This window comes from Drosophila rhopaloa, unplaced genomic scaffold (assembly GCF_018152115.1).
Source record: "Drosophila rhopaloa isolate 14029-0021.01 unplaced genomic scaffold, ASM1815211v1 contig_167, whole genome shotgun sequence".
NCBI classification, from domain to species: Eukaryota; Metazoa; Arthropoda; class Insecta; order Diptera; family Drosophilidae; genus Drosophila; species Drosophila rhopaloa.
In genome coordinates, this window is record NW_025335047.1 from 9,402,132 (window position 1) to 9,415,000 (window position 12,869).

At 41.4% G+C, this 12,869-nt stretch overlaps 1 protein-coding gene across 4 annotated transcripts in view; it reads left to right on the plus strand.

Annotated features, from left to right (window-relative positions):
• Positions 1 to 7,614: 7,614 nt before the first annotated feature.
• The window catches only part of LOC108038515 (band 4.1-like protein 5), a 6,569-nt gene continuing 1,314 nt past the window's right edge, over positions 7,615 to 12,869 (plus strand). For 2 of the 4 annotated variants that reach the window (XM_017115338.2, XM_017115339.2), the window contains exons 1-9: positions 7,615 to 8,442; positions 9,340 to 9,487; positions 9,554 to 9,730; positions 9,981 to 11,049; positions 11,112 to 11,246; positions 11,375 to 11,494; positions 11,551 to 11,705; positions 11,901 to 12,088; positions 12,260 to 12,820. In XM_017115338.2, coding sequence (XP_016970827.2) covers positions 8,227 to 8,442; positions 9,340 to 9,487; positions 9,554 to 9,730; positions 9,981 to 11,049; positions 11,112 to 11,246; positions 11,375 to 11,494; positions 11,551 to 11,705; positions 11,901 to 12,088; positions 12,260 to 12,820 — 2,769 coding nt within the window. In that variant the 5' untranslated portion in view covers positions 7,615 to 8,226. The remainder of the gene's footprint in view (positions 8,443 to 9,339; positions 9,488 to 9,553; positions 9,731 to 9,980; positions 11,050 to 11,111; positions 11,247 to 11,374; positions 11,495 to 11,550; positions 11,706 to 11,900; positions 12,089 to 12,259; positions 12,821 to 12,869) is intronic. The other 2 variants (XM_017115341.2, XM_017115340.2) reach the window with 2 other exon arrangements.

Below are 12,869 nucleotides of genomic sequence, written 5' to 3' on the forward strand. Positions count from 1 at the left end.
TGCTGCATACGTGCCCAACAAAATATTGATTTAAATGAGTTTCGGTTTCGGTTTTCATTTCCTATCGCAAAACTCGAACAATCAGCAAATTGTGATGCTCAATGGTCCCACTTTTTCCTCGAGCACTTCCTCCAGTGCCACTCGTTAGATCCATGTAATTGTGTTTGTGTGTTGTCGGGCAAAAAGCGCATGATAAGCAGAATACTGCACATCGATGATGAGCTTCATCCTGGCCGCCTTCCAAGGATGTGGTTGCGTGTGTGCCGGAGGTGAGATTTACGTGGCCACAGGGCAGCTGCACTAAAGACAAAAAATAACAGAGATCTTAAAAATATTAACAGTTTTTAAAATTTATGGTAGTCCTAAAAAAATATTAGTAATACAATTACTCTATAAATCTCCAACTGATTTCAGTTTCCATTTTTTTTTTGTTTTGAAAAAATCAGGATTTAGTTGCAGACTTAATTTCATAATACTTTATACTTTATGTGATACGAATTAAAAAAATTAGAGACTTTTAAGACATATCCAATTATTCCCCCAAAACTCAAAATACAAACATTTTATTTGTTTATTTTAAATGTATTCTTTAATAGAATTTAATAAAAATATTAGATAAATTTGTATATGAAGTTAGGGATCTAATTGTAAAAAAAATGATCTAAGTTGTCAAAATGATCTTAAATTAACATAAAAGAGGAACCTAGACAATGTATTTTAGAAACAAGAAAGGAAAGCTAACTTCGGGCGGAGCCGAAGTTGATATACCCTTGCAGAATATTTTATAAATTATATTGTCCAAAATTATTCATATGATGTATTCTTAATACTCATAAAATGTCCCAACTTCCTAACTTTAAAAACACCAAAGTTATGTCATTTCCAATCGTTCAGTTATATGGCAGCTATAAGATATAGTCGGCCGATCCTTATGAAATTTGGTAGGTCGGATTGATTAGCCAAAAATAAAACCCATAGAAAATCCCAACTTCCTAACTTTAAAAACACCAAAGTTATGGCTTTTCCGATCAATCAGTTATATGGCGGCTTAAGGATATAGTCGTCCGATCCTTATGAAATTTGGTAGGTCGGATTGATTAGCCAAAAATAAAACCCATAGAAAATCCCAACTTCCCAACTTTAAAAACACCAAAGTTATGGCTTTTCCGATCGTTCAGTTATATGGCAGCTATATGATATAGTGGTCCGATCCGGCTCGTTCCGACTTATATACTACCTGCAATAGAAATACAACTTTTGGGAAAGTTTCAAGCAGATAGCTTTAAAACTGAGGGACTAGTTTGCGTAGAAACGGACGGACAGACGGACGGACAGACGGACGGACAGACGGACGGACAGACGGACAGACGGACATGGCTAGATCGACTCTCCTGGTGATGCTGATCAAGAATATATATACTTTATAGGGTCGGAAATGTCTCCTTCACTGCGTTGCAAACTCTTGACTGAAATTATAATACCCTCTGCAAGGGTATAAAAATGTCCTACCAATTGAGCAAAGGATATTTTTCTAGGAACTTGTTCCTAAAATATATTGGCTAAGTTCAACCTTTATTTAAGGTCAATTTTTAGGTCAGTTTGTTCTTTGGGTTTGGAGCTTTTACTTTTTATTAAAAAAATTTTAATTTATCTGAGGCTTAGCTTTTTTCTAAGTGTTTCTCCTGGAAAGGTTTGTTTCGAGGGACTGTCCCTGTGTAATTATGCCAAATCACATGTCAAGGTCTCTGTCAGGGCTGTAAGAACACGTCAATAAAATAAACTACAATTTAAAGTTGCCGCTTTGGTTATAGTTTTGCAGCTTTATTGCTGCCAAGGGCGCTCAGATGGCTTTTTGTTGGGTCAAAAATTACGAGATACTCCCTGGACCAGATGGCCAGCAACTCTTGAGTGTAAATAGCCTGAAAAACCTTTGGAAGTTTGGCTCCTTTTTTGGGGATGCTAACTTGGCAAAAGTCATTTGAGACGGTAAAGCCGCAGACAGTGAAGCAAAACGAAAGATGTTGTAAAAGTTTTGGCTTAGTTTCGTTTACCTAGTGGCATAGAAAAAACTGTTTGAATATAATTCTAATTTGCATATTATTTGGCCAGTGCTCGCCCGTTTTCGGGGTTTGGGAGGGGGGGGGAGAGGCTGGAACCTTTCGGCGTACATAATGGCTTGGAAAATCTTATACAAGGCAACGCAATCTGCAGGATTGCAGCGGCCACAAAGCTCTTAAAGTAATTAGTGGCATAAATTAAATGCCCCAACCCGCCGCCTGGACTTCTGCCCCGAAAACAACAATGGGCAATTGTTTGAATGACCCTTGTGCCACTTTTAATTGTTGCAATGCTGCGAAACTTTTCGACCTCACCGGCCAAGGCGAAAGAGTTGCGGAAAAAGGCCTCTAGCTTTTTGTCACCGCCCAGGGGCGGTGGCGGGGGTCAAATGGGGAAAAATCGGGGAGCGATTTCCACGGAGGACGCTCACGACGCACTGCAACAAAAGCGACCGACCGCGGGGCATAAATAACTTTTTTTATGCGTTTCATATGGACTTTTTATATGGACAGAAGGTCGACCGCTCTGCACAAGCCCCACAAAAATTCACCGAAAATGGAGAAGAAAGTTGACACTTTTTAAATTGAATATAAAATAAAATAAATTGTGCGTAATTTAAAATATCACCCTGCGAAGCAGCGTATTTTTCATTGCCGGCGGCTTAATGTAAGCCTAATTACTTTTATTTTTGAGAAGGATGGCCAAATTGGTTTACATTTGATTTTGACATAAAAAAATGACTGACCACAATAACAACGTTACATTTTATATTAGATTTTTCATATAAAAACTAAAAAAATGTCAGGCCCAAAAAGCTTGATGAAATTAATATAATGCTACTCACATAGACAATATTATTAATATAAAATATACAATTTATTTAAAATAAAGTAGTACTTCAAGAAACTCCCTGAACCCCTTATTAAATTAGTTAGTTTTTAATATTCCTTAATTTGATGTGACAAAGCAATAGTGTGATAATTATTTGTGGTTTTATACACCCAGTAATAAAGTTTCCATCAACTAAGCCTTGTGAAGCTGTGAGTGAAAGTGAAAGCAGCGAAAACTATTGCAACATTGATTTCCAATTGATTTTGGCTTTTGTCGCCTTTCTGTCATAAAAATACTCATCGAAAATTACATGCCAAAATAAAACAAGCTGTTGACTTGCCAAATAGCCGTGAAATATTCCCCCAGGGCGTAGGTGAGCAGGTAACGGCAATCGCATCGTTTTTGCCCGGAGAATTTCGCTGAGACAACAAATATCGACCACCCACCGCCCACCACCGCCCACCACGCCCATTGCCCAGCTGCCACGCCCCATTTTGGCCCCCACTTGATGGGCCCACCACTCCGACTCCGGCGTATCTGTCTCCGGACAGTAACGATGGTCCTGGCCATGGAAGAAACTTCGGAGGAGCAGGAGCAGGACGAACAGGAGCTGGCTGCCAGGAGGATATCGTAAAGCGACACACAATCACACATAAAATTTTACAACACGAGGATGTTTATACCCGTTACTCGTAGAGTAAAAGGGTATATTGTATTCGTGCAAAAGTATGTAACAGCTAGAAGGAAGCGTTTCCGACCCTATAAAGTATATATATTCTTGATCAGGATCACTAGCCGAGTCGATCTAGCCATGTCCGTCTGTCCGTCTGTCTGTCCGTCTGTCCGTCTGTCCGTCTGTCCGTCTGTCTGTCCGTCTGTCTGTCCGTATGAACGCTGAGATCTCGGAAACTATAAAAGCTAGAAGATTGGCATTTTGCATGTAGATTTTAGAAGTTCCTACGCAGCGCAAGTTTGTTTCAAAATGGTGCCACGCCCCTTTAACGCCCACAATGGCTTATATACGATTTTAAAATTTAAATATTTCGGAAAAGTAAAAATGCAGTTTTATTGTGTTTATCAATACCTATCGAAATGTAGAAGAAAATTTTCAAATCGGACCATTCGTTAAAAAGTTATGCGTGATCAAAGTTTCTATCTCCATCTCCCTCGCACTCCCTTTACCTGAGTAACGGGTATCTGATAGTTGGGGCACCCGACTATAGCGTTCTCTCTTGTTTTTATTGCACTCGTCCCCAATCGAGCAGCCGCTCGTCCTTGTCCCCAATCGAAGGACCTTAAGTAGCCAATTACTGAAAATTTCGAATTCCCTGCCATGAATTTCGCTCCCTTCGATGGCCAGGATATATTCCAGACGGCAAGGGTTTCTTAGCGCGCCCATCAAGCCAAGTAAACAACAAAACATTTTTCTATTTAATTAAAATGAATTCACCTTTTTGGCCGGCCAGTCGAACTCTGTGTCGCTGATTTATGGATGGAAGCCAATAAATTTGCACAGCGCTTCTGATTCGGATTCTGCTTTTTCCGCTGATTCTGGCTGAGCCGTGAGCCATTTAAATCACGAGCTGTGCTGCGGTTTTAATTAAAAGGAATTTATTTTCCACTCAGCTGCAGATAAGTGCGCAGACAGTTGGTCCGGAGCAGCATCCACAGACGTCCATATAAATATAATAGTTTACCTTTGCTTTTGTTATTGCTTTTGTAGCTCCCTGCACCGCCTCAATCCACCTCGCACCACCCGGCACCACCCCGCACCACCACACCACACACTCACTCAAACGGACACAAATATTTGCCCACCTCGTATTACATACCCACGACTTGCCATTATCGTTAAGACAATACAAATGCCACACATGGTACAGGGAGAAATAAGAAGGCCTAGAACGGAATTTATCATTTAACGCTCTAAAGACTTAACATTTCTGCAGACAGTGCACTTAAACTTAAGAAACTAATCACCTATGCATACTATTGTTAACTACCCTCAATGTTTCTAACTACACAGCACATACAGTTGATTGATTTTGTGCGTATCTACTATCGCATTTAAGCAGAAATTGTATCTGCGCCAAAATGTATCATTAAAAAATAATAATCATTAATTTAAAATCTAACTTAGCTTTTAATCACATATAAAATCACATTTGTAATAAATAATTAGGATAAATACAAATTTAAGATATGTATAACTTTCAAGCTCTAAAAATAGTTGTCAAGAAATGCTAATATAATTTAAAATTACAAAATATTTGAAGTAAAACATTGGTATAAAGATAACCACAAAGCACATTTGTAATAAATAATTAGGATAAAATTATTAAAAAAATTTATAACTTTCAAGCTCTAGAAATAGTTGTCTAGAAATGCTATTATAATTTAACACTGAGTTTAAGTCCAGTTTGCTGTTTGTAGGCCTTACATAGCTAACAGTATCTAACTTGGCTCTTACAAAATATTTAAAGATAAATTGGTATAAAGATAACCAATAAAGCACATGCCGAATACTTTTGGGACTTCAAATCTTTTTTAAAAATCTACATCTTGAATTATAACTAGATAAGTAATTACCAATTTATTTTGATGTATTTGTGAATATTTGTTGGAGTGCACTGTGCGTTTCGCTTATGTATGCACACGTATGCGTGTGGCTGTAACCCTTTGCAAACATGTCTATTTTGGTCAATGGCAATGGCAACGAAAGCCATTTGTTAATTGTTGCCACACCCCTGCGGCAGGAAAATCGAGACGGAACCTGGATCAGGGCAGCCGGGAGCTGGAATCTGGAATCTGGGAGCTGAGACCGGAGACCGGAGACGTGGGGCCAGGGCCTTTGGCCGGCTGTCATAATTACGGAACAGGCTGCTCAAGTTGCCGCAGCTGGCACCTAAGACATTGGCCATGACTAAAGACCTGCATCGTCGCCTGTCTAGTTATTATGGATGGATGGATGGACGGATGGGCGGGTGGATGGAGGGGCAATTCCGATACGATGCTGCTCTGGTCGCTTCAATCGGGCCTGACCACGGATCGGGTTTCAGGTATTAGCCAGTAATTAATCATGCGCCTTGTTATAACGGCCATTTGGGTAATTACAGCCTGTGCGGATCTCTAATACATTCGATAAAAATGTAAATGCATATATCGGCCTCAATCGGCGGCATCGAAAATTAATGGCCAATAAGCGAAAATGAATCATGCAATTGGCGCTCAATGGCTTCAACTTTTCGCAAATGTTGTAAAGCCCTCGGCCCCGAAAACCGAACCTCTCGAGGGCCCACTAAAACCCCGATATAAACACAGCCCGCAGCCAAGATGTTAAGCCACCCACCACCCACTACACACACACACACACACACACACACACTCACACACATATATGTACACCGGAAATCGCCGGCGATAAATCTCCCATTTACCTTTAAACTCGAAATACGACTACCAATGGGGCGCTTTCATCTGCCCGAGGGGAGTGGAAAATCGAGGGAAAATCGGGGAAGTTGGGGTGCGGGTTGGACACTGTTACGGCCTTAAATCCACTAACAAATAAAGGAATAAATTGTCCATAAAAAGGATTTTGCAAATGCCGGCTGCAACTACGGATACCACTTGTGTTTCCTATTTTACAGTTATTGTGCACTTCTTTCTTGCTTAGTTGCTCGTACTAAACTTAAAGAATTGCGCGACCGCAAATGCCAACAAGTTTTGTGAGGGTCCTGTCGGCCAGAAAAGTCAAGTTTTTATGATTCAATTCCTTGGCTTACGCTTGGAACCGAAATTAGGTCGGAAATATATTTCAAACATGTTTCAAATCACTTTTAGACCCTAAATCTGATAATGGATGGCGATAGCAAAGCTGGAGATGAGCGGCGAGTCAGTAAAAATTGTTTGCCTTTGGGATTGGAAAGTATCACCGATTAAATAAAGTCAATTATTTATTATTTTTAAGTAATTTTCATTGCAGTTTTGGAGCAGAAAACTTTTGTTAAGGCAATTCATCAAACCGTTTTGCTTATTATAAAAAGTTCTTCGACAGCGAAATATCAAAAATATTTGAAATCAGCCCCAATAAATTATTATTTCGATACTGAAAAGCAATGAAGCTAGGTCGCTTTTACGATACATTTTTCGATCGTTCCTATGGCAGCTATAAGATGTAGTCGTCCGAATTTTGTACAGTTCCAAGTGTATATAAGCTTCGTTATTTCGAAGTTCTCTTCCTACCTCGTTTAAACACCATTTTAGTATTGATTTGATTTTATGACCAAACGCATTTTTTTTAATTGCTAACTCCAGACACATATTTACTTATGTACTTCCTATACTTTATTCAATAACTTAGATTTATTTATACAGTTAATAGCATTCTATAAATATATAATTGTCAAATTTAATCAAGCTGCTTTTAAGTCCATGGTAACCCCACGAAATAACTTTACTCTTTATGAAACAGGTACAATTTTATAAAAAAAATTCATAAAGGTATAAGTTTATTTTATAGTTACATAGAGACAAAATTTAAATTCGAAAAGCCTGGTGATTTAAAATCAACGAAATTACGTTTGCCTTTCGAAATTCCCGTCAGGTTAGTGTCTCAGCTCAAATAATATCAAAGTTCTCCACCTTCATTATTTTTAGTATTTTTCAAAAATACATTTCCCGTTTCGGTGTATGTTCGTGAAACGCTTGGTATTTCACAACGCTCTCGTCTGGTCACACTCTACATTCTAATAAAATCACAAAAGTGCACTTAATAGCCCAAAATAATAACAAAATAACGCTGTAGAGGCAAATTGCTCAGTTAAGACAGCCAATCTAGAGTGAAAAAACGCGATAAACACCGATTGAAAGACCGGAGAACAAAACCTTGCGAAACGGGAACGAACGTGTTTTGCTAGCCAGTCTTTTTTTTCGCCTCCAAAAAAACCAGTGATTTTTTCGGGGGGAGGTGAAAGGAAACCCGAGAAAACCCGTAGAAAAAACCGCCTGAAAGGAGCGCCCAGTTTTGGCAGCAACTTTAATACAACTCCCCGAATCCAGAAAAAGAAAAACTAAAATTAAACGGGGGCGTCTATCGCTTCGGTGTATTGGTGTGTGTGCGTGTTAGCCAGAACAAGTTGTGTGCGTGTGTGTGCGAGGGGTTTTTTGATGTCTGCGCTGCTTTTTTTTCCCAGCCGAGGTGAGCACACAGGTGAATTATCGGTGCATTCGGCTGCCTTGGCAACAGTTCCATAAAAACAACAACCTTAGACACACAACCCATCCGTGTATCTACTTACCCATTATAAATAAACCCAAACAAAACACAATCCAACGAAAATGCTACGTTTTCTAAGTCGTCGCAAGGTGCGCAACAACTATGTGGATAATTCTCGAGGGGGCGGTGGTCCGGGCGGTAGTTCCGCAGTGGGCGGGGGTGGTGCTGCCATCGCCAGTGGTTCGCAAATTAAGCCACAGCGTATCGTGGTCAACAAGAACAAGATCGACTGCCGCGTCATTCTGCTGGACAACACTGACCTTTCCATCGAATTATCGGTGAGTACGCGCCACATCGAATTACATTTTGTTTTGGCCCATTTTTGGTTTTAAACCCTTTGGTTTTAAAACTGCTGCCGTTTGCAGTAATTGTCGAAAGCCAAACAAATAAGCTATAAAATTGGTGCAAGTTGGGTGGATTCAAAAGGGCAGAATTTTCAAGGTAGAGATAAAGATAGAGGTATACAGTAGGGTGCCTCACTTCTACTGAGTGAAAAATTATAGAAGAGTTAGTAAATAAACTGAAAAGTGATGGTAAAAAGTAGTTTACAGCAACGATTTGAATATAATTATTTTATAAGTATTATAAAAATAAATTTTTTATCTTAATTGAATTAGTTCGATAAGCCATTAAGTAAACACATGGTGATATACGGAAATCATTATGATTGAGTTAAGTCATACATTTTGTAAAAATAATCATAAACAAATAATATTTTCTATCGAGCATTTCTTTAATTAAATTCTCAGATAGTGGTAATAAGATATGGTTAATAAAGTTGTTTACTCCATTTATTAGTTACAATGGTACCGTTTTTTTTTTTACTCAAGGCGAAATAAAATATATTCAAACCGAAAACAAAGCATTGTTAGCTTTGAATTTTAGAGCTCCGTACGCAGTTTAGATATTTTATTTTAAAGCTATCTATGGTTAAATAAAAAACGTTTTTAGCATGTCATTCCGTTCCTATGATATTATTCTCTTTTCACATCGATCCACCCTAACGAAGACACCAGACAGCTTGCACCGCATCAGCTAGTGTGATAAAATAAGCAAACTGCTGCTGATCAGCACATAATTTAACCCGCTAAGCGAACGTGATTAGTTCAGGGTCGCTTTGATTTACACCTGCCCCCCGCCGAAGGCATTAATTTTCATCCACTTTACGTTTGCAGAAAAAAGCGTTGGGCAGCTTTCTGTACGAACAGGTCTTCTACGCACTGGACATCATCGAAAAGGATTACTTCGGGCTGCAGTTCATGGATGCCAATCATGTCAAACACTGGCTAGATCCCACCAAGCCCATTAAGAAGCAGGTCAAAAGTGAGCTAATGTGTGAATTCAATTACGTGGGCAAGACAATACTAATTATTTCCCTATTTCCCGCAGTTGGACCACCTTACACGTTCCGTCTGAAGGTGAAGTTCTACTCTTCGGAACCGAATACACTCCGCGAAGAACTTACCCGCTACCTGTTCTTTCTGCAACTGAAACAAGATCTTCTCGAGGGACGACTCGACTGCCCGGACGACAAGTCCACCGAACTATGCGCTTTGGCATTGCAGTGTATGTGTTTATTTATACCACATATGTTATCATTTATTCAGACAACAATTAAAAATTATATTTTTGTTTTCACGTTAAATTTCGAAAACATGTTACTACTAAATTCTATTTTAAAACTAGATTTATATAAATAAATAAGACAAGTGAGGTTTAAGACTATATAATTAAACGTAAACTTTTAAGTTATTGCTAAATACTTGGTTTCAAGTTTCTCTCTATAAATTAGCTTACCTTTTTTTTTGCATTCTAGCTGAACTGGGCGACTTCGATAACCAGGAGCATTCGGCGGCCACCGTTTCGGAGTTCCGTTTTGTGCCCGAACAAACGGAGGACCTCGAGATATCCATCCTTGACGAGTACAAGACGTGCCGGGGCCTCACGCCCGCTCAAGCTGAGACCGCATTCCTGAACAAGGCCAAGTGGCTGGACATGTACGGCGTTGACATGCACACGGTGCTCGGAAAGGATGGCTGCGAGTACCACCTCGGCCTTACTCCCACTGGCATACTGGTTTTCGAGCGAGATCAAAAAATTGGCCTGTTCTTTTGGCCCAAAATCAGCAAGCTGGATTTCAAGAAAAAGAAACTGACACTCATTGTAATCGAAGACGACGACGAAGGCAGGGAGCAGGAGCACACATTTGTTTTCCGGCTGTACAACGAAAAGGCATGCAAGCATTTGTGGAAGTGCGCCGTGGAGCACCACACCTTCTTCCGGCTGAGGGCGCCCGTTAAAGGTCCCTCTGCACGTCAGAACTTCTTCCGCATGGGCTCCCGCTTCCGGTATTCCGGTCGCACCGAGTTCCAGACCACGCAGCAGAGTCGCGCCAGGAGAACCGTGCAATTTGAGAGGCGTCCTTCACAGCGATTCGCCAGCCGTCAGTCGCATCTGTTGCGCGAAAGACAAAAGGCTTCACAGGAGTCGGCAGCATCGGCGGTTGCCACAGTTAATGCTCGAGCTGCTGCTGCAGCAGCGGCCGCAGCCGCATCCCAACCAGCTCCACCAGTGCCTCCCTTAGTATCTTCCCACCTATCCTCTCCAACTCCAAGCAACGATAACAATAACGATGCCTTCGACTCGCTCATTTCCACGGATCAGTTTATCACTGTTACGCCCTCGCCTTCGGTGCTCACTGTGATTCAGAACTCGGCCATTATTGAACCGGATGCGGCCTGCAGCGGTTCCATCAGTTCCTCCTCCCAGGCCGCAGCCAACTTTGCCTCGCTAGGCCGCAACTCCCTCAAGTCTAACTTCAGCAACGAGGATCCGGCGTACAGCAAGATTGGCTCAATCGGCAAAGCCGCGGGTTTGACTGTGAAGTATGGAATTAAATTTAAATTATATTATTAATCCCCTTATTTAATAAACTTACTTTTTTTAGATTGGATCCAGATTACACGCCACCATACTCACCAAATGCAACCAAGAACTTCGATGAGACCAATCCGTTCAGAAATGCATCGACCTCCCATCACGGCAGCTTTGGCAAGGCTTCCATTAGCTCCGGTCAGCTCAGGTAATCCTTTCGTGTTGCTAACTTATTGATGTACCTATATGCACATTGCTTCCACTTCCCGATTGACTAATTTGCTGTTTCTATGTGTTTCTCACCTGTCTTTCTGTGTTGTGTATATCATTGTGCAGTGTAAAGAGCGGCTTGTCGGATAAAGATAGAGAGCTAGACTCATTGCTTAAGTCCATTGTCAAAGATCCATCCCCATCAGTACTAGCAAACGAAGCCATTAATGATGCTAACAGTATCAGGTAGCGTACTCTTTGTTTAGATAATGAAATATACTGACTGGAGTGTTTTTCATCAGGGTGACCATTAACAAGACCTTCGACATGGACCATAACACGGAGACGCTGAAGCGGTTGTCGAACGCCAACGAGAAGCCTAACAACCAAGTGAAGCTGGCTAATGTGAGCACCACGGCTCTGCCGCCAGGCAACATCAAGTGCAATATCCTAAAGGGTGAGTTGACTAGCTGTAGATATTCCTCAAAGGCGAAAACTACCAAATCCAGATTTATTTGTCCCATTATATGTGCTTAAACATATTTTTATATAGTCTATAGTGAACTACCTCTAAATAATATTTTGCCTGTAATAAAGCTTGTATTGTCTGTATTTATTAAATGTACTATTAATACATTAACTGATCCTTCAGCTCGCGTTGAGGAGGAAATGGGGTCCGGCGGCAACGCCAAGCTCACCAATCAGATGTTTGTGCCGGCCGCCCACAGCAGCAACATGCACACGAGCAACACGAACAGCAGCAACAGCAACAGCAGCAGCACCAACCATCATACACACAGCGATGGACCGGATTCCCTGAACGCCACCTACATATCAGTGGTAAGTTGTCGGCCAGCGAACCAGTTTAAGCCCACTGCATTGCACTCGTTTCATGCCTTCTGTTTGTACATTTTTATTTCCATTCGTTGTCCGCACTCAATGTTTATCCGTGGTATTGCGTGTGTTGTTTCCGTGTGCTTGTGTCTGTATGCTTGCTAAACCAAAAAATAGGGAGGCGATAAGCTGACGCTCAGCATACCGGAACAGAAGCCATCCACAAGCAGTAGCAGCAGCTCCAGCACCTCGAGCACCACCACCAACGCTGCCACCAATGGGAATGCATCCTTTAGCAACGCCACCTTTGTGTCCGGATTCAGTGCACCACTCACTCCGCCATCATCGCTGCCAGTGAATCTCAATAACACCGGAAGTGGGGGCAACACCACCCTCACCAGCGTGACCACGATCAGCACGCCCAGCAGTCCCACCGCCAGCGTTTGCACCACCGCCGTGGAGTCAGTGGCTCCCGCTTTGAGCAACGCCTCGGCCGCCGAAATACTCATTAATGAAATATTCATTAACAACATCATAAACAATAATGCCAGCGGCAGTAGCACCGCCGAAGCTGCTGCCAAACCGGCGGGCAGCTCAACGCCCAGTGCCGGCACCTTGCTCTTCTCCACGCTCAGTGAGCAGGAGCGTCTGGAATCGCAGAAAACCAACCAGCAGATGAATCAGAATCTAAATCTGAATCAAAGCCACAGCGAAGTCGATGCGCCACAGAGTGAAAAGGTTTGAACACCTGCGAGCTTATGTCTACGCTTTAACTGTCTGTCTCTAA